Raw genomic sequence first — 27206 nt, forward strand, 5'->3', positions numbered from 1 at the left:
GGGCTGGGGATATGGCTCAATGGCAAAGCAACTCTGAGCTCAACCTCTAGTAGCAAGAAAAGAAGAGGAAGAGGAAAAAGATAGGGGGAAGGGGGAGGGGAAGAAGAGGGGAGGGGGTGGAGAAGATCCAGCTAAAACAAAGGAGTGGCAGGGAAGTTCCATTTGGAGAAATCACTGGGGGAAACCTCAAGACAGCTACAAGTTAACTGGGCAATTCCCCAAAGAGAGCAAGCAGAGTCTCAGCGGGCCCGCATGTTTGTGTCTGAGGCCACATCAGGCTGCTCCAGAACCCACAATAGCAAGAGCTGAAAAGCTTGAAGTGATGGCTCACGTCGGGGACAAGCCTCCTGCCCTGGGATCTCTAGCCTCATCTCCAAGGGGATAGGACTAATGTCTAGGAATGACCTCACACAGGCAAACCTACAGGATCCAGGCTTTGAGCAGGAGGTTCTGGGAACTGATGAGTGGCAAACATGTGTTCCCTAAATTATTTTCCTGCCTTTACCCCCTTTCTTAGCCAGGGCTTAGTGCTGCTACATTTCACAGCAGCAACAGCATCAGGCCCTAATGCTGCAAGAGATGAACTTATGAAAAAGAAGGTTGCTCCTGTAATCCCAGCAGCTCGGGAGGCTAAAGCAAGAGGATCATGAGTTCAAAGCCAGCCTTAGCAAAATCAAGGCACTAAGCAACTCAGGGAGACCCTGTCTCTAAATAAAATACAAAATAGGGCTGGGGATGTGGCTCAGTGATCCAACGCCCCTGAGTTCAATCCTCGGTACCAAAAAAGAAAAAAGAGAAGAAGGTTGCTGCTGCCATCAGGTTGGGACGCATCGGCAGGATCTGGAGAATTCAATGGCACATAGAAGCTAGTTTGTAGTTTGCAGGTTTTGCTGTAGAGCCTGGCCTCCTTAGAGTCCTATTGGTAGGGAGATGACTGCCGTAGGCCTCGCCCCTACGTCAGTCTCATTTCTCTAGCCCACCCCAGCACACCACCCTCACACAGAATTGCCACAGAGCTTCTTCCTGTGCCTCATGACAAAGCTTCCGTGATTCCCAGGAGGCATTCAGTTCTGGAGCCAGAACATCTTCCGGTTCTCCAGAACTGGCTGGAATTATCTCCCTACTAGAACCCCTGCAACTCATTCCTTGTCTATTTTTGGTGGCCTCCCAAGAGGGCTACCCACAACCAGCTCTTAAGCTTGACTGTCACTCTATGAATCACAGCAAACATCTGGCAGCAGGATTCTTCGGAATCTAGGAACCAGGCAAACACCAGATAATGGCTAATACCCCCAAATTTGCTGAGCTCCACTAATGTTTCCCTGGCAAATGTGATTTTGAAAGAAACTCAGTACCAACAAGAAAAGTCACCCATCAGTGGGCTAATCAGAGGCCTCAACCAGAAATGCCATGGGAATGACTGCCAACGGATGCAGGGTTTCATTTTGGGATGATGAAAACACCTAAAATGAAATAGTAGTGATAGTAGCATAACTCAAAACCACCGAATTGTATACTTCAAAAGGGTGAATTTGGGCTGGTGTTGTGGCTCAGTGGTAGAGCGCTTGTCTAGCAAGCGTGAGGCCCTAGGTTCGATCCTCAGCACCACATAAAAACAAATAAAGGTATTATGTCCAACTACAACTAAAAAAATAAATATTTTTTTAAAAAAGGGTGAATTTTGTGGAATGTGAAGTATATCCCAATTTTCCTAAAGGGGAAGATCACTAAATAATTGCAAAAAGTAGAACAAATAGCAGCAGATCCTGGATCAGGATTCCTTCTTTTGGCTGACACCTATTGGACCTTTGCAAAAAAATATTTTCTTCTTCCTGCTCCTCTGTCTTTCCTTCTCTCTCCCCTTCCCCCAAGTCCTCTTCTCCCTCCTCTTCTTCCTCTTCCTTCTTCCTAACTTTCAAAAGTTGACTAAATCCCTTGGAACAATACTAATAAATAAACAGTTATAAAAGGTCTTCCCAGCAAACTCCCATAGCCTTGAAAACACAATTTCAGGTGTCACATCCTCCAGAACATTTCCCTTCCTCGTTGCCAAGATAAGTGTCCCCCCTGGATCCCAGTCATCACCTTTGCTTTCCGGTGACTAACACCTATGAGGGTAAAATTAGCTGTCTGCCTGTCACCTCTCACTAGCCCAGCCTGGTCAGGGAAGAACTGCATGAGAAACATGTGATGAGTGAACTGAATCCTAGATTGTCATCTTATAAGGTTTCCATTAATCACTATCTTTTCTTGTTAACATGCCTAATTTAATCTGTCAACACTGGACTTCTGCAACCATGTAGCTGGTAATTTCCTATCTGAAACCAAGAGGATATTATAATACGTTTACTCAGAATGCATTCATTCATAAATCAGCCATATCCTCTGAGGGTTTTGCCTTGGTGCAGGTCAAGAGGGAGAATGGAGCAGAGCATCAGAAGCTGGCAGGAGGGAAACAAAGCATGTTCCCTCCTCCCTCTTTCTTTTCCCTGAAAACCTTGAAGTAACTCAGAGCTTTTCAGCAGTCACAAAGTCTATGCGATCCATCTCAGGACCAGGAGTACTTTTCTGCCTCTCCTTCTTAAGGCCGTTCAAAGATTTTCTTAGAAAGTCAGAGAGCCAGGGAACACAACGAAAATATTCTCATCTAGGAAGGAGATCCTCATCAGACACAAAATTTGTCTTGATTTTGGACTTCCCAGCCTCCCGAACCATGAGAAGGTTGAATTCATGTTGCAAGAAACTGGAAGAGTTCTGCCCAACCTAAGGGCTGCGTGACAAGAGGCTGGCAGTCCCTGAGCGATGTGTCCCCATCATGGGGCGTGTTCACAGAGGGTCAGGGTGAAGCAGCTTAATGTGGACACTGGGGCAAGTGAAAAATCAAGATGTCCTCTGCACCAGCTGTGTTCCCTGTCACTTCCTGATGCCTGAATGACAGTAATATTCTTTCTTCACAGTTTATTCATCAGTGAGCTGAAAATAATGCATGGTACATGCCACATATGAAATAAAAAGACAGCAAAATGATGAAAATAAATTAATACTCGTCAAGTACAATGCAAATTTATTTATCAGCGCTTCCTTATTTAATATCTACCTCCCCTCATGAACTATATGTTCCTTAACTTAGGATCTGTGTCTTTCTGGTATTTTACTATATCCCAGGACCAGGCACAAATATTTTTATTCATGAATTGGAATATAGGTGGTTTTTCTTTGTTTTAATAAAAATTTAAAAAGAAAGCTAAAGAGCTATATTATTATAACATGCTGTGAATAGAGCTCAGATAATAGAAGAGCCACTGAACTTTTTGGAGTTTTGCTTTTTTTTTTTCACCTTTACATGCAACCAACAGATGACCAGAAATTTGACCAACAAAGCTATTGTGATTCCAAAAGTTGCACACCTCTCTCTCTCAGCTTGTTCCTACAGCAGGCCAGCCTACATCACAGGGACAATGTTCTGACCCACTGTGAACTCACAGCTCAGTCCATCCCCATGTCCTTAACGGGTGGTATGCTCAGAGCCGGTGAGTGCCAGAGCCACCCCAAGGACACCCCATTTGTAGTTATAAGAATTTGCAGCTGGCACAGCTCTCAGAGAGTCCCGCCTCAGGGTTCATAATAAAAGTGTTCCAACACACAGAACCAGAAAAATAATATTACAATAACTCCCACAGACCACCTGTCACCACCAAAAATTCAAGAGATTTTCCAGATTCTGCAACTTAAAGTATCTTACAGGCATCATAACACTAGATACTTCATAATAACATCGCTGGACACTTCAGCATGCATCTCCCAAAATAAGAATATTATTATCCTATCTACCCCCACACCATTAACCCACCTCACAAAATTAACATTGATTCCCTCATAATCACTAACACTTAGTCCATCATTACTCATAAAGGACACTCCCTCCCTTAAGTCACACTGAGTCTGGGATGGTCCTCCGCCCGCCCCTCCACAGCCCACATGCTGTTCTGCCTCACCAGGTGGCCAACAGCGCAGCCCCCTGAGTACCTGTGCAGAAGGTGCCATCATTGGGAATGAAGGTCTCATTGTTGTTGGTGGCTCGATATCCTTCCAGACAAATGCAGTAGAAGCCTCCCAGGGTGTTGTGGCAAGACGTGTGTTTCCCACAGACCACCATGGCTCCAAACTGGCACTCGTTTTTATCTGTTGATACATGGAAACAACACACAGAAAGGCCACCGTCCACACAGCGTTCAGTAGCCCAGACTGTCTCTCTACAAACCCAGGGTGGGGGCGGGGGGTAGCTGTGCCGTGACAAAGCTCACTGATCTAGTTTCACACCTCTTCTCCTTTCATATGCTTCCCAGATTAGAGGACCCAGGACTCTCTTGGTTGTGCAGCAGGTGTATCCAAAAACCAGCAGAGAAACCCCAAAGCCCAACTGGGCATCCATCTTATAAGAAGATTGGGAGAAGGGGACTCTTTTGAAACTTTTTCACACTTAAAAAATCAAATCAAATCAAGGGCTGAAGATGTAGTAAGGGGTAGAGCATGTGCTTAGCATGCACATGTGCTTAGCATGCTAGGTTCAACTCTCAGCATAATAACAACAAGATTATCGCTGTTGGTGTCGTTATGTCATCAGCTTGGGGAAACAAACCCAGCAGAATCCCATTTTTTTCAGCTCAGCCATTCTCTTGGTTTTTCATGAAAGCCACAGGAGAAAAATATTATATCCAATGATTGAAATGGAAATTTTTTAACATCTGAGCTGCCAGGAAACACAATGGTATCAGCACTGAAACCTCATCCCGGAACAGGGCTAAGATTGTGTCAGGAACAGCTCATGCTAATAGGGACTGTGAGTAACGTCAGTGAGGAGGGGCTGGAATGTGGATGCCTGTGAGGTCACAGATGCCTGCCCTGTGAGTTTTTCATTAAACAATTTAAAAATTGAAAGAATAAAATGAAAGTAAATCTCCATCCCACCTCTGTCTTCTCGCCCAGGGGTCAGCAAACTTTATCGCAATCTCTATTACATCTACTCACCCATGCTTGTAGAGCTCCGAAGCAGATATAAAAAATAGATAAACTAATAAGCAATGCTGTGTTCCAATAAAATTCTATTTACAAAAACAAGCAGCAGGTCAGATGTGGCTCGTGGGCCATAGTTTGTCAACTCTGCTCCAGCCTCTATCTTCAAAGCGAACTCCTGGAACCAATTTCTTGTGTTCCTTTTAGAGCTGTTCTGTCCAGCTAGGTTTTCATTTGTTTGTTTGTTTGGAGGGGGGAGCTCATCAACTTGAACATAAACTAGTAGTTTGGCTTTTTGTTCTTTAGTGTTTGATTTCACTATGGGTTCTCTTGAATCTGTTTCATAATCTCTCACAACTTGCATTCAATTCTTGCTAACTCAAAAATGCCCTCCAAGAGATCTGGGTTCTTTAACTTCTTCTTGTGTTACCATTTTAAAATTTAATGAAATCTGGAACACAATTCACAGGTAAAACTAGTGCTAGTAAAACTAGAGATGTTTGGCCCAAGGATCAAAAAGGTACACAGTGCTTTCAGATAAAAGTCCAGCTGTTCATAAAACAGGAGATTCTTGTCCTATGTCACTGTTTTGGTGACACTGGGTTGGTAAAGGATTCCAGAATTCTGAAGTCCCTTGGCTAAATACCATGGTATAGTGCTTTTGACACATGTATAACCTCACCTGTAACTGCTGACCAAGTACTGTGATGTGCAGCATTCAGTGTTAGGGAACAGGTACCACATACATTAATGAGGCCCCCTCCTTCCATTAAGAAAAGTGTCTATTGTTTAAAAGTAAAGGGACATTGAGAGTACAGCCTCCTTAAGAGAGAGAATTCATCTAGAGAAGGGGGCAGGAAAGCTCATCCATGCTCCTCAACTCCAGGTACAAAAATTTCTGATTTTTGCATGTCTCTGCTAGCAAGGGGTCTGCAGAGTGAAGAAGGTTAGTAGGATAAATTCCCTCAGGAGCCCCAGACTGCCAAGCAGCCACACCTTGCATGGGTAGAACCCTAAAAAGCAAGGGTCAAAGAAGATGCAACTTCAGGGTGCAGGAGGGTGATGATGGGTAACTGACAGCTCCTTTCAGCCTTCCCAATAGCTGAGACCAGCAGCATAGCACCACAGCTTTTGAAATATGACTTTTTCAATGCAGGACTGATTGTTATTTTTCTTTAAAAATGAAACACACATACATACACACACACACACACACACACACAAACATATCACAAGGCTGAATACATTGTCTATCTACAATTGCATGGCAAAATTATCAATATTTTTACTGCATGTGACAAGGTTGCAGAGAGGAAACTAGGTGATTATTGTCACATTTACTATTACAATACTGTTGTGAAACTCTCTCTGAATTGGACTTAAATCTGGATATCGTCCATCTGTTGTGGCTTCTTATGGAAGCCACAAGGCAAAAAAATAATCTCAGATGCTTCCAATCTGAAAGACTTTGTATTCAAGTCATCCAAGTCCCCCAAAGGGTCACATCTACAAAAATTTCAGAGGATGGATTTTGATAGACATAAGACCAAAACCAAGTTAACTATTTTGCTAATTAACCAAAAAAGCACAATAGGAAATTATGGTTTGTTTTTCCCCCATGGTATTACCATAAATATTTATATATTTTTTTAAAAATACAGAAATCTAGAAATGCAATATTCACTTGAGTTGTTAAATTAACTCAAAACTTAAAACAGATTTCAAATTTCGGTTGGGTCAGAGAGTCAAGAGTCAAGTTTCCAGAGTCAAGTTCAATGACCTCTAACAGGAGGGATACTTCCTGGAAAACATCAGAAAAAGGACAGATCAAACACTAAAACAAAGATCTATTATAATAGATAAAATCTCACATCATAAAAACATGTGAACAAAATGTTTTCCCCCCAAGGACATCAACTCTTTTACACTAGAGAATCCTATTTCTTGATTCAATGATTCAATCTAACCCACCAGTCAGAACTTACCAACACAGGTAGTCATCCCATTGCCCACAAAGCCATAGTTACAAATGCAGATCTTCTTCCCTTCTCTTTGCTGGCAAGTAGCATGTTCGTGGCAAGTGGCACAGACATCAACACCTGAATCATAATTTGTACATTTCAAAAAAAGGAAAGCTCAAGGTGGGATACATTTAGTTAATATATTTTAAGATGCCAAATTTTCTCCCTCTCTCTCCCCCTCTGGTACTGGGGATTCAACACAGCGGAGCTTTACTACTGAACTACATCCCAGTCCTTTATTATTATTATTATTATTATTATTATTATTATTATTATTATTATTATTATTATTATTTTGAGACAGGGTCTCCATAAGTTGCTTAGACTCTCCCTATATTGCTTAGGTTGGTTTCAAACTTTCAGTCCTCCTGCCTCAGTCTCCCAAATCTCTAGGAATATAGGCATGAGCCACTGCACCTGGCGGGAACCAAGGATTGAATTCCAAAATAAACAGGATAGATCTAATCTCATCTTTAAAGACCTTCAAGGGCGACTTATTGCCCACCAATACCGGGCAGATTCCTCCATGTGTCAATCACCTAACTCCTGACAGACATTTCCTGCTTCCATGGTTCACAAATCCCAAACATGTGGTACTCTCTGGGCAGAAGAGGCCAATCTTTCCTAATAGACCATCTACTGTCCGATTTCCATGCCACGGTCCTGACAATCCTTCACCTAGAATGCCTGCCTCCCTGTACACCTAGCTGGCACCTACTCCAATTTCAAGACCCAGCCTGGGGATCTCATTCTGTCTCAGTCTCCCCCATTCCTCCATTTGTAAGAAAAAGGGAGTGTCTCCTCCTCTGTGCTGACCTAACACCTGCACATTCCCAAATCAATCACGTTAATTTCTTGTCATATCTGATCCCAGCTCTGTCTTCCCAGTTTGGTTTTATACGAGCCACTCAAAGACAGCAATTATGACCTTTGTCCAAACCTTATTATGGCCCAGCATAGACACTCACTGTATTTTTATTGACTGGCTGGCTAAAGGGATCTGAAATCCAACTTGCTACAACTCAAAAAGTAAACCGAGGGGAGAGGAACACAGCTGCCTGTTACTCTATCCATTTTCCTTTTAGGGGCAAAAAAAAAAAAAAAGGAATGTGTTTAAGATGTCAGGGAGATAACAGCCATTTACTCACAGGATCACCACACCCCAGTTACTTAGATAAACAGCAGAAATGTTTGAGGCTAAAACTCCTAAAACATCCAGATTTACCAGATGGTGATATATGGCCTAAGATCAAACAAGAATTTCTACCTGAGGCCATGGGGGATACTGTTTCAGCTCAGTGTCTCTGTAATTTCAGAAGTGGCCCAGTTAAGGAAGAGTCCAGCATGGAATTTTATCTGTGTCTTGGCCCCATTATTAACCAGGCAATACAGGCCAGCCCTCAGGCTGCTCCAGGCACAAACCAACAGACACTAGGAGATTTCTAAATATTCTGCGTCCTATTTTTCTTCTTCTTCTTTTTTTTTTTAATGAATGATAACATAAAAATAAAACAAATTAATCATTACTAACTAATAACAAATTAATCATTACTAATACCAAATTAACCATGGAATATTTACAAAATATATCTCAGACCAGGAAAAAAAATGCAAAAAGTAAAAAAAAAAATTAAAGGTATTATCTTCCCGCCACAGAATAGTAAATAATAAAGCTACAAAACATAATTCCAGTATCCTCTAAACGAAACTACTTGGAAAACTACAAAACATTCTCTCAAATCACTTTCAGGATAGAGAAGATATCCAAAAATGAAATGTTTAATACTTGCTATAAAACTTATATACTCCAGAAAATTCTAGTTTAATGTGTCTTTATGGGCTGGGGATGTGGCTCAAGCGGTAGTGCGCTCGCCTGGCATGCGTGCAGCCCAGGTTCAATCCTCAGCACCACATACAAAGATGTTGTGTCCGCCAAAAAACTAAAAAAAAATAACTATTAATGTGTCTTTATACTTTAGCTTTGACTTTTTTTTTTTTTTTTGGTGGGCAGGGATCAAACCTAGGGCCTTGGGCATGCAAGACAAGCACTCTATATCACCAGCCCCTTGTCTTTATACTTTAAAATAAGGGGAGAAACCTTGACATATTAGCACATTACCCATCTGATGACATGGAAAAAAAATCAAAAAGAAAGAAGGGGAAATAAAATACATAAAACTCATAGACACTACCAATTTGTAATCACATAATACAACCAAAATTTTGGAAATTCTTTTTAAATAATGGTTCTTGGGTGCTACGGTTTGGATACTGTCTAAGGTTGTCCTCCAGGGGTTCCTGTGTTGGAAGCCTGGTCCCTAGTGTGGCAATGTGAGAGGCCATGGAACCTCTGACAGGTTGGGCATCGGGGGAAATAATTGGGTCATTTGGAACATCACCCTCCCAAGGGATTAATTAGTTCTCATGATACCCCATTTACTTTCCACAAGAGATGGGAGTTAAAAAGAGCAAGTCAGGCCGACTCCACCCTGTGGTTTCCTGTCTTGCCAAGTGATCTCTCCCTCAAGTGGTGCTTACACCATGATGCCAGCTCCCATCAGGCCCTCACTGGAGGAAACCCAAAGGGGCCACCCATTCTTAGCCTTCTGGCCTCTAAAACTGTAGATTAAATAAAACTTCTTCCTTCTTTTCTTCTTTTTTCTTTCCTTCTTTCTTTCCCTTCTTTACTAAGTATCTCACTTCAGGTATTTCATAATAGCAACTGAAACAGACTAATAATATACTGGGTCAAGTCAAAATCTTCAGTTGTGCTCCACCACACAATGATGAATATTCACTCCAATTTAATGGGTAGATAGAATGCAATCCTATTAAAAACCTCAAATCTTGGGTGTGGAGTTTCAGTTTGGTATGATGAAAAAGTTCTAGGGATGGATGGTGGTGGCAGCTGCATGACAAAGTGAATGTACTTGATGCCGCTCGGTTGTACCCTCTGAGATGGTAAATGGTACCATGGTATGTCTGTTTTACCACAATGATAAAAAAATACAGAAAGTTACATTTTAAAATAACTTTATTGGTACATTATACACCTACAAGAAAAGGGACCCTGGCTTAAGTGTACAGTTCAATGAGTTTGACAATGTATACAACCATGAAACAGTTGCCTCAACCAGGATACAAAATATGTGAATGGATAAACACAGTTTCGTGTATCCATTTGACAGCGCACAATGAAGCTCAATAAATGTTTGTTCCCCACAGCAGCACAAAGGACGAGACAACTGAAGGCTTCTCAGACCACCTGTAGAACAGAAAGTGCTGGGGTAGGGATGGAGGTGAAGCTAATTATCCAGCCAGGAGGACCCTAGTTTGCAAGGCCTTGTAGAATAGTCCTCTGAATTCTGGTGATTTGAGGGACCAAATGGTCTCCTGAAGAAAGAAACTTTATACTGAATAAAGAAGAAGGCAGCACAACTCCCACCCAAGGACAGACTGTGGCGACTGCTTCTGACCACACATCAGAATTCCTTGTTCAACACCTTCAAGCTCAGTTAAGAATCACCAAGAGATAAGAGTGACCAATTCATCCCATTTTAATACTAAGTCCTGTGTCCTAGAAACCCCTCGTCTGAGTACAAACCAAGATGGCCAGTCACCCTGAAAAGAGAGGCTTGTTAAAAATACAGAATTCGGGGACTGGGGTTGTGGCTCAGCGGTAGAGCACTCGCCTAGCACGTGTGAGGCCCTGGGTTCGACCCTCAGCACCACATATAAATAAATGAATAAAATAAAGGTTCATCAACAACTAAAACATATTATTAAAAAAAAAAAAACATAATTCACAGAGACTCTGATTTGGTGGGTGTAGGTAGGGCCTGAGACTCTGCCCTTCCAAGAAGCTCCCAGGTGGACCACACCATGAGTAGCACTGTAAGTCTAGCTCAACCTCAAGGATATCAGCCAGAATTCTGGAAGGCTAGGGGGAGGCAATAATGAGAGAAGTCTTCCACCAGTCTAGACTGACACTCTGCATAGCTACGGGAACAATGTGACAGGGAGAACAAGCCATGGGAAGGGGATTCTCCAGGCCAACAGAAAGGTCACCAGGCCTCTGCTACAGCCTGCAGGAGGGCTATGTCAGGGGTAACTGCATCCACGCCAAACACAACTTTAGCTGAGTGTGGTGGCACATGCCTGTGATCCCAATTGGGAGGTTGAGGCAAGATGATCACAAGTTCAAGGCCAGCCTGGGCAACTTAGTAAGACCCTATCTGGAAATAAAATAGAAAGGACTGTGGGGTGTAGTTCAGTGGTAGAAGACTTGCCAGGCACGTGTAAGACCCTGGGTCAATCCCCAGGACTGCAAAAAATAAAAAGATGACGTCAGCTCTGTCATCAGCAGACTCAGTACCTGAGAGCAGAGAGGTAGCCGCCACATAACTGAAGGGTGGGGTCCCCCAGGGACACCTAGAATTCCTGGCAGAGAAACAGGAAAGTTAAGAGATTCCAAAATCTCAAAGGAAGAAAAGCCTGACAAGTACTTTCTGTAACTATCACCTTATCCTCCTGCTACGCTACCACCCCAGGTTCCCTCCCACTCTCCGCTCTGCAGAGACCAAGCCAGCCAAGCCCAATTCACATCCAATGATGAAAGGCTGAGAGGGGTTTAGAGGTCTCACCAAGACTAGAGTTGTCTCTCTTGCTCCCCAGTTATGTGATCTTAGGTAACTGTCAGCCCTCCAGCTTTAATCCTCAAGGAGGAAATGGTGTTGTCAAAATTAAATGAGAAATAAGGCCGGGGATATAGCTCAGGTGGTAGGGTTCTTGCCTCGCATGGACAAGGCCCTGGGTTCAATCCCCAGCACCACACACACACATACACACACACAAAAAAAAAAAGATTAAATGAGAAATAGAAACACTGAAAAAACTTCTAAAGCACTATGCAAATTATATGAATCATATGCCTGTTTCCATAGACTGTTATTTTTGCTAGAAACAGTCATACAAGATGCAGGACTTGGGAGCTGGGGATGTGGCTCAGTGGAAGGGTACTTGCCTAGCAAGTGTGAAGCACTGGGTTCGATTCTCAGCACCACATATAAATAAATTAAAATAAATATCCATTACCAATTAAAAAAAAAGATGCAGAGCTTGGTATGTGGCAAAGTGGCAAGGAAAATGGGAGTTATCATCTTGCCACTTACTAGACATGTAACCTTGACAATCTCCATGCTTCAGTTTCCTTTAAGTCTGTGAAATGCAAAAAATACCAAACCTACTTCATACAGTTTTTGTGAGAATTAAAGAGTAAATAAGTTAATACACACAAGGCAATTAGAATATGTTATGCATAGTTACACCACCACTCAACTCAACAACCCTGTTAGTGAAGGTATTAACTCCCATATTAGCTACTCAGCTCCCAATTATGCTAATGGAAGCACAATGGATACTCTTGACATAGAAATCCAATGCAATATCTTTGCTTGGACAAAGGCCTACCTATTCCCTAGCATTCATTATAGAAATCATAATATTCTAATTTACATAATCACTCCCTGCTTTCCCCACATCCTCCCAGCCTCCTGGGTAATACCTGGCTCACAATTTAAAGGTCAGCTTTGTCATCCTCTCAGCCTGCTCACCTGTCCCTCCTCTGCACAGCAATTAAGAAAACCTGTATCTCAGGATGGGCTGGGGCTGTCGCCTCCCTCTTTGCCTCAATATGCAAGCAAGCATTTAACTGCACTTCTGAGATATCAGCTGATGGACTTTAACAGTAAGATGAAGAGATGCTGCTCACACTCAAGGGAAGAAGGGTGTGTAAAAGCACAATGGGAGTGCCTGAACTTATATCTGTCCTCATCTAACCCCCAGTCATTCACAGCGAGACCAAACCAACCCACTGCACCACCTGCCTGAGATTCTGTCTCTCAAACTTGTGGACACAGGTAGGACCATCTAATAACCTCAGGGGAAAGCCAAAGGGGCCCAAAACTCAAGAAGAAAGGCCATTCCCAAGTCTTCTATGACATTGCATAACATTGCATCGCTCTTAAGAAAGTGCACTAGATTCCAGAGATGGAAGGAACCTGAGAACACTTATAGTCTCTCCTCTCCAACATCCTTGACAGGAAAAAGAAAGAAAGAAAGAAACAGAAACAGAAACAAAATGTAGCCTCTGCTTTAAACACCCCCTGCCAAGAGGGAGGGCAGCGCTACTCCCTCAAGCAATGTCACCACAGAGCAATTCAACAATCACATATGCCCCCACCTGACCAGGCCCAGGACTGACACCATCCTGCTAGAACCCTGAACCTTTCCTGGAGTACAGTGGTTTTCAGAACCTGCAGCTTCCATTTGTCACCAAGATCAACCAGCAGTGGGCCCCACACCTGGCCTCCAGACCAGAAATTAACCCACCAGAGTGCCCCAATCTCAACTCTGAGTCTTGAGTTAACTTACTAGACATGTAACCATTACTTCAGGCCCTACCCCAAGGTTCATGACCTGTGGTCACTCACTTCTCCCACGCTGCTTCACTCCTGACATTCTTAAGCCAGCTGTGCACCTTTTTTCTTTTTTCTTCATTATTTTATTTATTTATTTTTATGCAGTGCTAAGGATTGAACCCGGTGCCTCACACCTGCTAGGCAAGCTCTACCCCTGAGCACAGCCCCAGCCCTGTGCACTTAAAAAAAAAAAAAAAAAAAAAAAATCCCTGCTTCTCATTTCCCTTTCCCCTCTGCAGGGCTGAGTCCAACAGAGGACTCTGCTACCTTGAGCTGCCGACACACAGACACTAAGGAGCTCAGTTTTAGATTTGAAAAAGAAGATGAAGATGTGCCCAGGGCCAGGTCCCTGGAGGTGGAACATGGGCCACAGTAGGGAGCTTCATCAATTCTGATCTTGCTCCCTTATTTAAAGCAACTTTGAATCACTCCAAAACCATTCACTCTCTCCATTTGTCCTCCTGTGCCCTCACCTCCACTCTGAGGAGTAAATATGCTGCTGTAATTCACGGAGAAGGAGCGAAGACCAAGCCAGTGAACGAATGATTAGTGAGGACAGGGGGCACCTCAGACAGAGAGGACAACTTCCCTGACCCTGTCTACCTTTGCTCCCCCGTGCTCCTCAAGGCCTCTGCCTGTCCTCTCTGGCCTTCCCCAGCCAGGCCTGACCCAACAAGTCCCAGAGCCACTCCCAGACTCAGAGCAATGCCAGAGAAAGGTTAAGAAACAGGACAGACTGGTTCCACCCCTCCTCACCCATTCCTAACCTCTGGATTCCTCTGGGGCCTGGATCCCCACCCAACCACCAACACCCTACTGCTTTCCCAACTATGTTTCTTGAACTTTCCTCACAGCCTAGCCCCATCCCCCAAACATCCTCCATACCAATTAAATGTAATTCAGCTCATGTGAGGGACTGAACAGACAAATGGACCATGGCCAGACATACATAAAAATAGAACTCAGGCCCCCACAGCAGCCATCCATCCAGGAACTCAAACCTCAACCTCTGTTGCAATCGCCTGAAATGGACTTACTCAATAATAGCCAGCTTCCGTAATCTTTGCCCCCATTTCTAACTTAGGACCAACCAGAGAAAGCCAAATAAGTCCCCCTCACAGTCACACAGGATATCTGCTGCCAGTCAGCAGCCTCCAGCCGCCGCAGGCTGGACACACCTGCTGCCCTCCCTCAAGTCTCTTAAACTCTCCCGCCCCCTTGCCTGGTTTTGAGACTTTGCCAAACGCAAGTGTCCTGGCTGACTCCCTTCTACAGCAAGCGCTGAATCAATAGCTTTTACATGAAGAGGCTTTCTTTGCATGAGAACGAGAACTCCTTGGAGTGATCTTTATTTCCAGTCACGTTCCCAGCTCAAGCCACAAGCCCGACCCCCAAGGCTCTTAGCCTAATCAAGGTCCCAAGGCCTCGGCATGGGATCTCTGCTGTAGCAGAGAGAAGTGGGTAACTCTGGTGGGCCTCCCGGAAGCCAGGACAACTGGGCTGGTTTTGAAATATGAACAGCACTGAGGAGATGGTTTCAGGAGAAGGAAACAGCAGTTCTCTTCCATTCTCCTCCTCCTTCCTTCCTCTTCCAGAGAGAAACCTCTCCTGCTTAGAGTAAAGCTTTCCTTGGTCTTCATTAAATATCTCATTGATTTCTGCATTTTCAACTTCTCTCCCTCTCTACTGAATAATTCCTCTGTGTAAAATATGCTTAAGTTGGCTTTACTCCACCCTGACCTGGCCAGCCCAATCAAATGGTGCCCTCCTTTTCCTTTTCCTTTTTTGAAGAGTGCCCTGTAGCCGCAGTCTCTGCCCTCACTCTAGTGCCTCTGCATCTGGTTCTCACCCGCTCTGCTCTGCTAGCTCTGGGTTGCTGCTGGCCAGACTCTCAAATCCAAAGCCCTTCCTGAGTCTGCAGCCCCTGGCTTCCCCGGCTCTGGTTTCCTCCATACTCTGCGAGTCCTGTCCTCCTTACCTACCCTGACCCACCTTGGCTGCCGCTCCTTCTCCTCTCCTTACATCCACATCTAAACTTGGTCTTCCCCAAGAACCTGTCCAGGGTCTTCTTAATCTGGTCAACCTCAAGGCTTCAAATGACCTTCAAGCTTATGCATGCCACTTGCACCTACCTAGTGGCCAGTTGTGACTCCCTATTGATTTCATCTGTCCAAAATCCATATTAGCACCCCAAATTTAGGATGTTCAAAACAATCATCTCTCTTCCCAGTCTTTTTTCTCCTCCCACAGAACCACAGACCCAAGTCACCCAGTCCCAAAACCTTAGTGTCATCTTCTTCCAGTGCCACTCCCTCTTTCTCACCCACATCCAGTGCTCTTGCTGTCATTACTATGGATTCCATCCTCAGAACTGCCAGGCCAGAAACCCTAACAACTGCCTCAGTGAGCTCTAAGCCCCCAGGCTTTCTCCCCCATATTGTCCACTATCGAAAAACCAGTCACACATAAAACCAGATTCTCCAAGACTGCAAAAGGAAGGGAGGCTTGCTTCATAAAGAGAGGAGCCTCCATCAGGCAGTCCTGCTTTCCATTTCCTGGAATTCACCCCACAGCCTTTACGAAGTTGCAGGTGGACTGGGGTGTAGCTCAGGGGTAGAGCACATGTCTAGCATGGCCTAGGTTCAAACCCCAGCACACACATACAGAAAAAGTTACAGGTGACCTTGGGTACCTACTGGCTCTACCCAGCCATCTTAGCCTAGCAATTCAACAGGAAGCCGGACAATTTCCTAGGCTAGAGACTTCACAGGAAGATCCTGAAATGAGTTCCAAGTCTCTACAAGCTTTCATGGGCACTGCTTTGGGAGACCAAGTCCGGAAAGGAAGGAAGAAAGATCACCAGAGGGTCCGATATTACAAAAACAGTCACTCCAGAAAGTTGAGCCATCAAGACAAACACCCACCAATGAAGGCAAATGTCCCAAAGAGAACTCAGGGGACAGGAATCTGAGCCACAAAGTCTCCTTACATGGAAATTCCCATCATTTCAAGTTTAGTGTTTGGTAGTTATTAAGGAAAGGTGTATGTGTGTGGGGGGGGGTGGTCCTTATACACACTTTTCATATCACTTCCTGTACAAAAACCCACAATGGCTCCCAGTGGCTTCCCACTACCCAGGAACAGCTACTCCAAATGCAGAGGTCTGCCAATCAAGGTACTTGGCCTCCTGGTGAGATCCAGTCTGTTTCCATTCCCATTCCCATCTATCTGCTACTGACCAAGGGAACCACGGGCCCCATCCTGGGTGCCTCTGTGTGTGCTTCCTACCCTTGTCCCTCATCTGGAATTCACTCACACATGTGCAGAGAGCTGTTTGCCCTCTCTGCTAAGAGTTAGCCTTTTTCTCGTTTTCCCAAATCCAATATTACCAATCCTCAATGGCCCAGCTCATGGGGCATTCGTGATGTCCACACCCCGCTCCCCTCCCCACTAGACGTGATTCTCCTATCTTCTGACCACCCACCCCTTCTCAGAGCACTCCTTCTGCCTTCCATTAAGTTCCTCCCCTACTTGTCTGAATCCTCTCTGGTACAGTAACTCCCTCCACGCTCGGTGTTGTGTTTTGCAGAGGAGGAAAAACAACACCTACAACACCAATTGCCTGCTTGTCTGCCTCCTCCAGATTATGAGCTCAAAGGCGGCCAGCCCTGCACACTCCTATCTGGGGCGGAGAAGCTATTCAAGGACCTTGTAGTCAAGGAATGAATGATCGGTCTTCCAGTAAACTTCCTCACCAAATTTAGCATCCAGTTCTTCAGGAAGGTGAAAAAATTAAAGAGTAAAAAGTCAAGTGCTTGGTGTCAAGAATTTGTCATGCAAAAGCCACCGCAGGGCCGGAAGCCCCACAGTGCAGCGGAACTCCCTCCCAGGCCCTCCTACTCCGGGTGCGGCTCCCCGATCGCGCCCAGCCCCCACCTCGCCACACGCCCCGGGGCAGCGGCGGGTTCCCTAGGGCGCCGGTAAGGCCGCCTCCAAAACCGCTTCCCCCGGCGGCCTAGAGCTGGCGTGGGACGCCCCTCGTGTCTCTTCCAGCTCCGCCTTCGTGATTCCAAAACGCTGGAGCAAGCTCCACCTGCGCTCCACGCCCCGGCGGCACGCTGGCCGGCGCAGGGGCGGGGAAGCGTCCAGACGCGGACGCGTCCTCCAGCGCCCAGCTGGGGGGCCCCAGCGCCGCACGTGAGCCCGCCCACACTCACCGGGGGCGCTCGGCGCTCCAGTAGTGCCGCGGGCCATGCAGAGCAGCAGCAGCAGCTGCACCAAGCAGGCAGGCGGGCGACCCGCGCCCCAGGGCCCCCGGCCCATGCCGCCGCGTCCCTCCTGGCGCGCCCGCGACTCCCCCTGCGGCCCTGGAAGCGCCGAGATAAGGCGGCGGGTGCCGCGGGGAGGGGGCCGGCCCAGTGGCTTCCGGCGCCGCGCGGGGAAGAGGAGGGCGCCTCGGGGTCCCCGGGAGGCCGTGGAGCCTGGGAGCCCGAGGACGCTGGCCGGAGTTTTCAGTCGCGCACCTCCTGGGTCCCGGGGGCACAGGACAGGGTCCGGCCCTCTGGCCTTTACTTTGGGAAAGGGGGACAGACATTTAAAGGGGAGCCCCAGACTGTGCTAGGGAGGAAACGTCCGCGGTGCGTGCACGACAGGGACAAAGGGAGGCGCCCCCCGCCCCGGGAGGCCAAAGGAGAGGGGCGAGGGGGGGGGGGGGCACCGGGAAAGGACTCTTCCAGGACGTGGAAGGGCTGGGATGAGGTTGCTGCGGCTCCAAGGGAGAGGCGAGAGGGCGGGAAGCCGCGGGGCCCAGGCACCCAGAGATAGAGACGTGACCAGGTGACAGGACCTAAAGAGCCCAGCTGTGATGGCCCGAGGACAGGCAGGAGTTCCCGCTGCTCCGAGGACGTCCAGCCTGGGGCGTTAGGGAGGAAGGAAATAAGCCGCCTGGATGAGATGGACGTGAGGAAGGCGTCTTGGCGGCGAGAAACCTGTGCTGTGAAGGGACAGGGACAGACAGTGTGTTCTAGAAATGGGGTCGTGGTGCCGGGGATGGTGGCGTACGCCTGTGATCCCAGCGACTCCGGAGGCTGAGGCAGGAGGATCAAAAGTTCAACGCCAGCCTCAACAGTTTAGCAAGACGCTGTCTCAAAATATAAAAAGGGCTAGGAATGTGGCTCAATGATTAAGTGCCTCTGGGTTCAATCCGTGGTACCAGAAAAAGAAAAAGAAACGGAGTGGGGGTCTCCTTAGTGTGGGGAGCGGATATCTGGAAAGAGACATTAAACGGCAGCCGTAAACAAATCCACATAAGCCAAGTAAAGGAGGCTGCTGAGAAACTGTAACAACAGGGAGTCACTCTATCAAGAAGGTTTTCTGTGCCTGCACTGTGGGGTTGGAGGCCTGGGGGCAGTCCCCTCCAGAGCTGCTGCAGGAATTAAGGCAATTCAAGAAAAGCTCTGGTAAAAAGAAAAAAAAAAAAGACATGTTGACATGCTTTGGAGTCCTGCATTGGCAAGTGAGTGAAGAAGTAGAGAAAATGGAGTCCACTGGATTTTATGTCCGGAAAAGAGACATTTAAGTAGAATGTCCAGAAAAGAGAAGGAAAGAGAAATTACAGATGTCATTTAGATTTATGGTTTGGACAACTGGGGTGGATAGTGGTGGAAGCCACTGAGATCAAAAAGAGATGCAGCTGGGGTAGAGCAGGCTGCAGGAAAAGAAAGATAATCCGGAGTGAAGGCTTTGAGCTTGTAATGCCCATGGGGCCATCCAAGTGCCAGAGCACCCACGACTTCAACCCATATCCACACTTGCTTTCTCTACCATGAGCTTGCCTTAAATCTTAACCACAGGAGAACACAGCCATATAAGGGCTGAACTTGTGCAGCCTTAAAAAGAAATTGTTAAAAATAAACTTCTAGACTCTTTTGTAGCAGACTTTCTTGCAAATTATTTTTGTTCAACAAAGATAGGGCCCTGCTTTGGAAAGTAGTAGATAGACAGTGTGAGTTTTGCAATTATTTAGGCCATTTTTTTTTTTTTTTTTTTTTTTGCTAAACTCAGCTCACCATGAACTTTGAAATTATGAAATATTGCAACAAATTTGCCATTTATTTGAGACATTTCTTAACCAACCTATATCTCCATCTCCCACATACTCCTCTGTAAAATAAATTCAAATATTTATGCAGGTATATATATTTTCAAAATATTTTTTAGTTGTAGATGGACACAATACCTTTATTTTATTTATTTGCTTTTATGTAGTGCTGAGGATCAAACCCAGTGCCTCACATGTGCCAGGCAAGTGCTCTACCACTGAGCCACACCCCCAACCCCTACTTTTTTAAAATTAGTGATGTCAGGAAAAATTCTCCAAAACTTGAGAATGGGCAAGAGAAATTACTGAGTGTCCTTTCCGGGTGTTGCATCGGTTACTGTCTAGTAGCCATTCAGAAATGCTCGCACCTTCTCCAGCTTGCTGCTAATAATTCTGTTTCTACTCTGTAAGGGTAGAAGTTAACTTGTAGAAAACTGATGATAAAACAAAAAGTTCTTATCTATAACAATGAAGATGAATGTTTTCCAGAAGAAATATGAGTGCCTCCTTCTTTTGTCCTACATATCATATCAGCTGGTTAACCAGTTTGGAATCTACCAGCACATCCATTTCATCATTCTCGACTTCAGATTTTCCTTTGAACCTTAATATCTTACTAGTTCTTCTTTGAAGTCACTATCTTACTGAGTTCCTCATTAATTAATTAGTTGAACAGAATCTCAGGTTTTAATTTTGTATTTGCATGAGTCATGTTTTTAACTTTTTAAATTACACTTTAGCACAAAACATATTCTATATTCTATATTAGATTGAATTATTTTTATGGGCTTTTTTGGCTTTTAAACAAATTTTTTTTGAAAAGTAGGACAAAAGCATCACTGAGCTTTCTGTCTGTTTGTTTGTTGTTGTTGCTGGAGATTGACCCCAAGGGCACTTTACCATTGCCATTGGGTACTTCTTACCCAATGGTAAGTTCATTGAATCACAAGATGAAAGATTATCTCCTTATAAGTATTTGTCAGAAACATTAAAGCAATATTGAAGGAGTGTAAACTTGGAGCAGTGAGATTATTGCTGAGAAAAATTGTTCTCTTTTTGGGAGAGAGTGGCCAATACACCATCTTTTAAAAGAGAATCTGTAGCGAGTTCTTTCCTCCACAACATCTGGATTTTAATGCTTCATTATAGAATTACAAGTTTGGGTTTCAAGATGGCATCTTCAGTTCTGAAAGTTCTTTCTCCTTCCTTCCTGATCCTGCTGAAATGGGGAAAGATACACTGTGTGCATACAGTATTTGTTGTTTGTCCCAGCTTCCTATCTCAGAACTCTTAACATCCTGGGAGTTTCCTTAGTGTGGGAGTATCTTCTGTTATTCATAATGACTCCTTTTTATAACACCTGAGTTTATGCTAATAAGATTGAAACAGTTGGGGGAGTCCCATGAAAAATAGGACCTCTTAAATTTAAAGGAGTAAAATCTCTCGCCAAGGTGTGTGTGGGGGGGGGGGGCAGTGAGAAAGCCAGACTAGTTCTTTATCTTATGAAAATGAGGAGTTTAAAAGTGGACCAGTTTTCAAGGCTATGGAGTTAAGATAACCCTGCTTGAGAATTCAGCTCAGCCTCCTGAGATGATGTGCTCAGAAGAAATGCCAAGAACTAGAGCCAGAGAAGACAAGGTCACTGAAATCAAAGCCACTGAGACAGGGTAAGCATTTGTCCTGTTCTGAAAATAATATTAGGAACTCTTCCAGATGATAAGAAGCAAATTCCAAATGATGCGGGACAGAAATGTGCATAGAGTAGTCACTGAAGCAACCTATAAAGTCTACTTTAATAACATCCTATAAAACAATCCCAGTGGGGCTGGGGTCATAGTGCAGTGGTAGAGCACTTGCCCAGCATATGTAAGACACTGGGTTCAGTTCTCAGCACCACTTATAAATAAAGATTCAGTGAAAACTTAAAAAAAATTGAAAATGAATAAATAAAATGAAAAAAAAAAAATCCCAGTGATTCCAGAGGAGGGTCGCAAGTATGAGGGCAGCGTCAGCAACATAAGCAATCTAACGAGACGCTGTCTCAAAATATAAAATAAAGGGGGCTTGGGTTGTGGTTAGTGGTAGAGTGCTCCTCTAGCATGCAGGAGGCACTGGGTTCAATCCTCAGCACCACATAAATATAAAATAAAGATATTGTGTCCACCTAAAACTTAAAAGTAAATTTTATATATATATACATATATGTGTGTGTGTGTGTGTATAAAAATTTTTATAAAAATCATACATATAAAAGAGTTGGAGATATGGATCAGTGGTTTAACACCCTGGGTTCAGTCCCCAGGGAAGGAAGGAAGGGAGGGAAGGGAAAGGAAGGAGAAAGGAAAATACAGTCTTGCTCCTGTCCTCTGTGTACCCTTATCTGATTCTTTTAATAGTGTAAAAACCCATTGAGCAGGTGACAAATGACTTACTTGGGGTCTCTAGAAAGCTCAAAGATGGGGCTCATCACCAGAAAGACCAAGTGATTAAAGAGTTTGAATGTTCAGCCCTCCCCTCCAACCTTCAGGAATGAGGGGCTGAAGGTTAAGCTCCATAAAACATTTTTTTTTCCCTTGGTACTGGGGATTGAACCCAGGGGTACTTTGCCACTGAGCTACACTCTTGGCCCTTTTTATTTTTTTAAATAAAAGTTGCACAGGCTGGCCGGAACTTGCAAACCTTCTGCCTCAGGCTCCCCAGGATTATAGAGTGTACCGGGCTCTAAACTTCACAAAAAATCTTGAACAAGGACATTTGGTAGACTGGGTGTAGTGGCCCACACCTATAATCCCCGCACCTTGGGAGGCTGAGGCAGCAGGATTGGAAGTTCAAGCCAGTGTCAGCAATTTAACTAGACCCCGGCCCCAAATTAAAAAAAAAAAAAATTATAAGGACTGAGGATGTGGCTCAGTGATTAAGCATCTCTGGTTTCAATCCCTGGTACAGAAAAAAAAAAAGAGAGAGAGAGAGAGAGAGAGAGAAATTTGGTAAATGTAGGGTAGATGGCTAAACTAGTTGGAGGGGCTGGGGAGGTGGTATGCCCAGAGAGGACAGGGAAGCTCTGCTTCCCGACCATACCTTCCCCTGTGCGTCTCTTCATCTGACCATTCATCTGTATTCTTCACAATATCTTTTATAATAAACATTAGTGTTTTCTGGGTTCTGTAAACCATCCTACCTACCAAGTCAATGACCCCATAATGGGAACATGGGAAACCCAATTTGTAGCTGCCAGGCAGAAGTACAGGTCACAGCTTGGGGCTTGAAATTGTCATCTGAGTTGGGGGACACAGGCTAGTGGGCAGTCTGTCTCCAGTAGCTAGTGTCACAATTGAATTCAATAATAGGACACCCAACTGGGGTCTGCTGGAGAACAAGGTTTGGGTTTTAGAAGCCTCTGAACCAGCCAGTCCTACTACATAGGATACTGCAGCCTAATTTAGATGTAAATAACTGAAAACCTCATTGAGGAATTTGCTTTTGAGACACATAATTGAGTCTCAGCTGATCACAGCTGAGTGTCAGTCATTTGCAGGTGGCCAACCATTCAAGCCACGATCACACAGGCAACCACCAACCTGGAACCAATCCAGCTGTCCCTGCGCCTCACTTCCCTTTTCCTTCCTATAAATGTTACCCAGCCCTGGCTGCCCTGGAGCTCTCAGTCGCTTCTGGTTCTGAGGGCTGCCCAATTCTTGGTTCTTTGCTCAATTAAACTTAATTGGTCTAAAATTCTTCTTTTAATAGTATGTGAACTATTAAAAGTAGATGTGGCTTGCACGCATCTGGACACACAATTATTCTGTGTCGAGTGTGAGGAAATAGAGTTTTGTTTTATTTTCGGACACACACACACAAAAAAAATTTTTTTTAAAATGCAACAGTGTTTTTAAAAAGGAAACATGCCATTAATGACCAGAAATCTTTGAAGAATACATTGAATTAGCTTGTCTCATGTCCTTCACAAAAATAATCTATAGTGGGGGGAGTTAGGGTTAAAAAACAAATAGTGTAACTTAAAATATATACATATGCACACTTCCAATTTGTTATTTGTATATATTAATGTAATGTACATATTTTATTATAATATTTAAAATTTTTTTGTTTGGTATCAGGGATTGAACTTAACCACTCAGCTACATCCTTGCTTCGGCCTTGTTAACTTGCTGAGGCTGGCTTTGAACTTGCAATCCATCCTCCTGCCTCAACCTCCCAACCACTGGGATTATAGGTGTGCACCACCATGCCCGGCTTAAATTTTAATTCAGAAGCACCATGTAAGAATTGTTGAAGAAAATGCAAAGTAAACTGTTTATTAATTCAAACATTTTATTTTGCTCCTATCTACACATTGTTTACTAAAATCAGTCCTTTCTTCAGCCACACAAATATCAGCTTCCTGGCCTCACAAGAAAAACTATTAACTTTCACACCATTAAAAAATCATTTTTGCCAGGTGTGGTGGTGCACGCCTATAATCCTAGTGACTTGGGAGGCTGAGTCAGGAAGATCAGAAGTTCAAGGCCAGCCGTAGCAACTTAGTAAGGCCCTAAGCAATATAGTGAAACCCTGTCTCAAAATATAAAAAAAAAGAGAGCTAGGAATGTGGCTCAGTTGTTAAGTGGCCCTGGGTTCAATCCCTAGTACCAAAAAAATAATTTTCAACTTCATTTTTTTTAAAGGGGGGGGGTGGAGAGAGAGAGAGAGAGAGAGAGAGAGAGAGAGAGAGAGAATTTTAATATTTATTTATTTTTTTTTTTTAGTTTTCAGCGGACACAACATCTTTGTATGTGGTGCTGAGTATCGAACCCTGGCCGCATGCATGCCAGGCGAGCGCGCTACCGCTTGAGCCACATCCCCAGCCCCAATTTTCAAACTTCATTTTTAAAAAAGCTTTCTTATACTAATTTACTCATCAGACAACCTTCATATGGTTAGATAAAATACTTAAATCCCACCTAAAATATTGAAATTACTGAATATCTGAAGCAATCTTAAAGATCTAGAACAGGTACTTGTTGTCAAGAGAATCTCCCAAAGAGACCCCTTCCAGATCTCTTGGAGGCCCAGGAAGGAAGCTTTTGAGAGTTGTAGAATTGGCAGTTTATTTCAAACTCTGTCCTCGAAGGTTCAGAAATATTGCAGGTTAGTTTAATGCATCTTGCTATGCCATCAAAGCATTCTTTCACAACAGATACTGGTACATCTATGTTCATAACAGTGTCATCCACAATAGGCAAAATATAGAAGTAAACCTAGGTCCATTGATAGATGAACAGATAAGCAAATGTGGTTTTTACCTACAATGGGATATTATTCAGCCTTAAGAGGGAAGGAAATTCTGACTCATGCTACAACATGGAGGCACCTTGAAGAAATTTTGCTAAATTAAGGAGTACAATCACAAAAGGGAAATACTGTATGATCCTATAAATATGAGATATTTAGAGTAGTGAAATCCATAAAGACAGAAAGTAGAATGCTGGTTGCCAGGGAGTCAAGGGCAGGAGGAACTCTGCTCTAATGGGTGTAGAGTTTTAGTTCTGCAAGGTGAAAAATGCTCTGTGGATGGTTAGTAGGAATGGTCACACTACAATGTGAATGTACCTGATATAGAAATGTATATTTAAAAATGGTTAAAATAGCTGGGTCTGGTGTTGCACACCTGTAATCCCAGCGGCTCAGGAAGCTGTGGCAAGAGGATTGCAAATTCAAAGCCAGGCTCAACAATTTAGCAAGGCACTTAGCAACTCAGTGAGACCCTGTCTCTAAATAAAATATTTAAAAAGGGCTGGGGCCGATGCAGTGGAGCTTGCCTGTAATCCCAGCAGCTTGGGAGGCTGAGACAGGAGAATCTTGAGTTCAAAGCCAGCCTCAAAAATAGCAAGGTGCTAAGCAACTCAGTGAGACCCTGTCTCTAAATAAAATACAAAAAAGGGCTGGGGAGTGGCTCAGTAGTTGAGCACCCCTTGGTTCAATCCTCAATACAAAAAAAAAAAGGTTAAAATAGTAAAAAAAAAGAAAAAGAAATCTACATACTAATTTTTTATTATCGTTTGATCAGCAGGCACTAATATATAGAACTTTCCAAATCAATTCTGGATCCTGACAAATCCATATGGGATCAGATTCACAGGACCCCACAATTCCTAAGATAAAAGTGGATGGAATTCCAGAAGAACCCTGAGTTAGGCTGTGGGAGCCAGCAGCATGGGAAGGAGCAGGCAGGCAAACAGAAGAACTTCCTTCTGAACACTGGTCCACTCTCTCCATAGCTTCCCCTACAGCGTCTGCATCCAACATAAAATTTGGAGTTTTCCTGGTGCATTCCAATAAGGCCAAAGGAGAAGGAGGTAGGGAGTCTGTGTACCAAATACCCTGGGTCCCTTTTGGAGAAGTCCATTGCTTTGTTACCCACTCCTGACTAGAAACGATGCCCTGCCTTTTCCAGAGACTGGTTTGAGAAGCTGTTCAACCCCAGGGCTGCAAAGGCCCCAGTGCACTGTGTTCTGATCCCAGTGAAAGAGCTTGGAGGGCTCAATGGAGAGGGTGTGGACATTTTATTACTCCTGCCCTTCGCAGCTTTGGCCGGCCAGGATACAATACAGGGCTGCACTACATCCACAAGCAGGGGTAATATGTAGGATAAGTTGTGTGCCCACTACACAGGTGATTTATCCAGATGTTTATGAGTACATTCTTTTACTTTACAACCAAGGTCACCCTGCTTTGATCCTCCCCTAAAGATTGGAGACAAGGGAGGTAGCAAGTTCCGCCAGGAACCACAAGCTTTCCTAGGCACTGACCAGTGTTTACCCCAACAGCAGGCGGGTGGCAGGCTTGTAAATCATGCATAGTTTATACATGGGTGTTGGGAGTGGCGAGACTATCCCACTGCAATGAGCTTGGTATTTCTGATGTTCCACTCCTTGCTTGAAGTTGGTGCTAACAGGAATGGTTCACATGTTTGAAGCTTTTGAATTACATTGGCTAAAACCTTATGTTTTTGAAACATGAAAGAAACAGTCCCTCTGTAACGGCCCGCCCCACCCCACATACATTTATCCCTAGAAGAAAACATCTGAGGAAAGCAAGAGGGTCACCTTGAAAGGAGTCACGCCACCCCTCCCAGAATAAAATCAGATTTGTAAAGGTTGACAACAGGGACCTTTCCCCCTGGAGAAATACCCCTGCTGCCACCTCTGTGTAATAAAGGTAGACTTCTCATTCCTGGGACCTCAATAACGCTCAGACACAGTTGCCATCAGAGGAAGAGCAGGATTACTCTATTTTCTCCAACATGCCTCTCCCTCGCCACAAACACACCCAAACAAAACAACTTCCCTGTGATTAGTTTGTGGACTTTGGCTGCAGTGTGTGGCTGTGTTACAATCAATTGATTTGACTTGTAGCCCACTGTCTTAGTCCCTTTTAACACAATTCCATAGAGTGAGTAAATTATTAAGAAAAGACATGTATTTAGGCTCATGGTTCTGATCAGGGTCGAGGCCCTGCATCTGGTGAAGGCCTTCTTGCTGGCAGAGTCCTGAAGTAGCATGGGCATCACATCACGTGTGTGTGTATGTGTGT

The 27206-nt window shown here is 44.4% G+C and overlaps 1 protein-coding gene across 2 annotated transcripts in view; it reads right to left on the reverse strand.

The window, feature by feature from the left end:
- The window catches only part of Susd1 (sushi domain containing 1), a 116366-nt gene extending 98447 nt beyond the window's left edge, over positions 1-17919 (reverse strand). For both annotated transcript variants that reach the window (XM_058581627.1, XM_046451606.2), the window contains exons 1-3: positions 17731-17919; positions 6999-7112; positions 4027-4182 (exon numbers count right to left, since the gene is read on the reverse strand). In XM_058581627.1, coding sequence (XP_058437610.1) covers positions 4027-4182; positions 6999-7112; positions 17731-17836 — 376 coding nt within the window. In that variant the 5' untranslated portion in view covers positions 17837-17919. The remainder of the gene's footprint in view (positions 1-4026; positions 4183-6998; positions 7113-17730) is intronic.
- Positions 17920-27206: the final 9287 nt, after the last annotated feature.

Source organism: Marmota monax, unplaced genomic scaffold, assembly GCF_021218885.2.
Source record: "Marmota monax isolate L192 unplaced genomic scaffold, Marmota_monax_Labrador192_F-V1.1 WCK01_AAM20220418_F8-fsc00020, whole genome shotgun sequence".
In the NCBI taxonomy this organism is placed as follows: Eukaryota; Metazoa; Chordata; class Mammalia; order Rodentia; family Sciuridae; genus Marmota; species Marmota monax.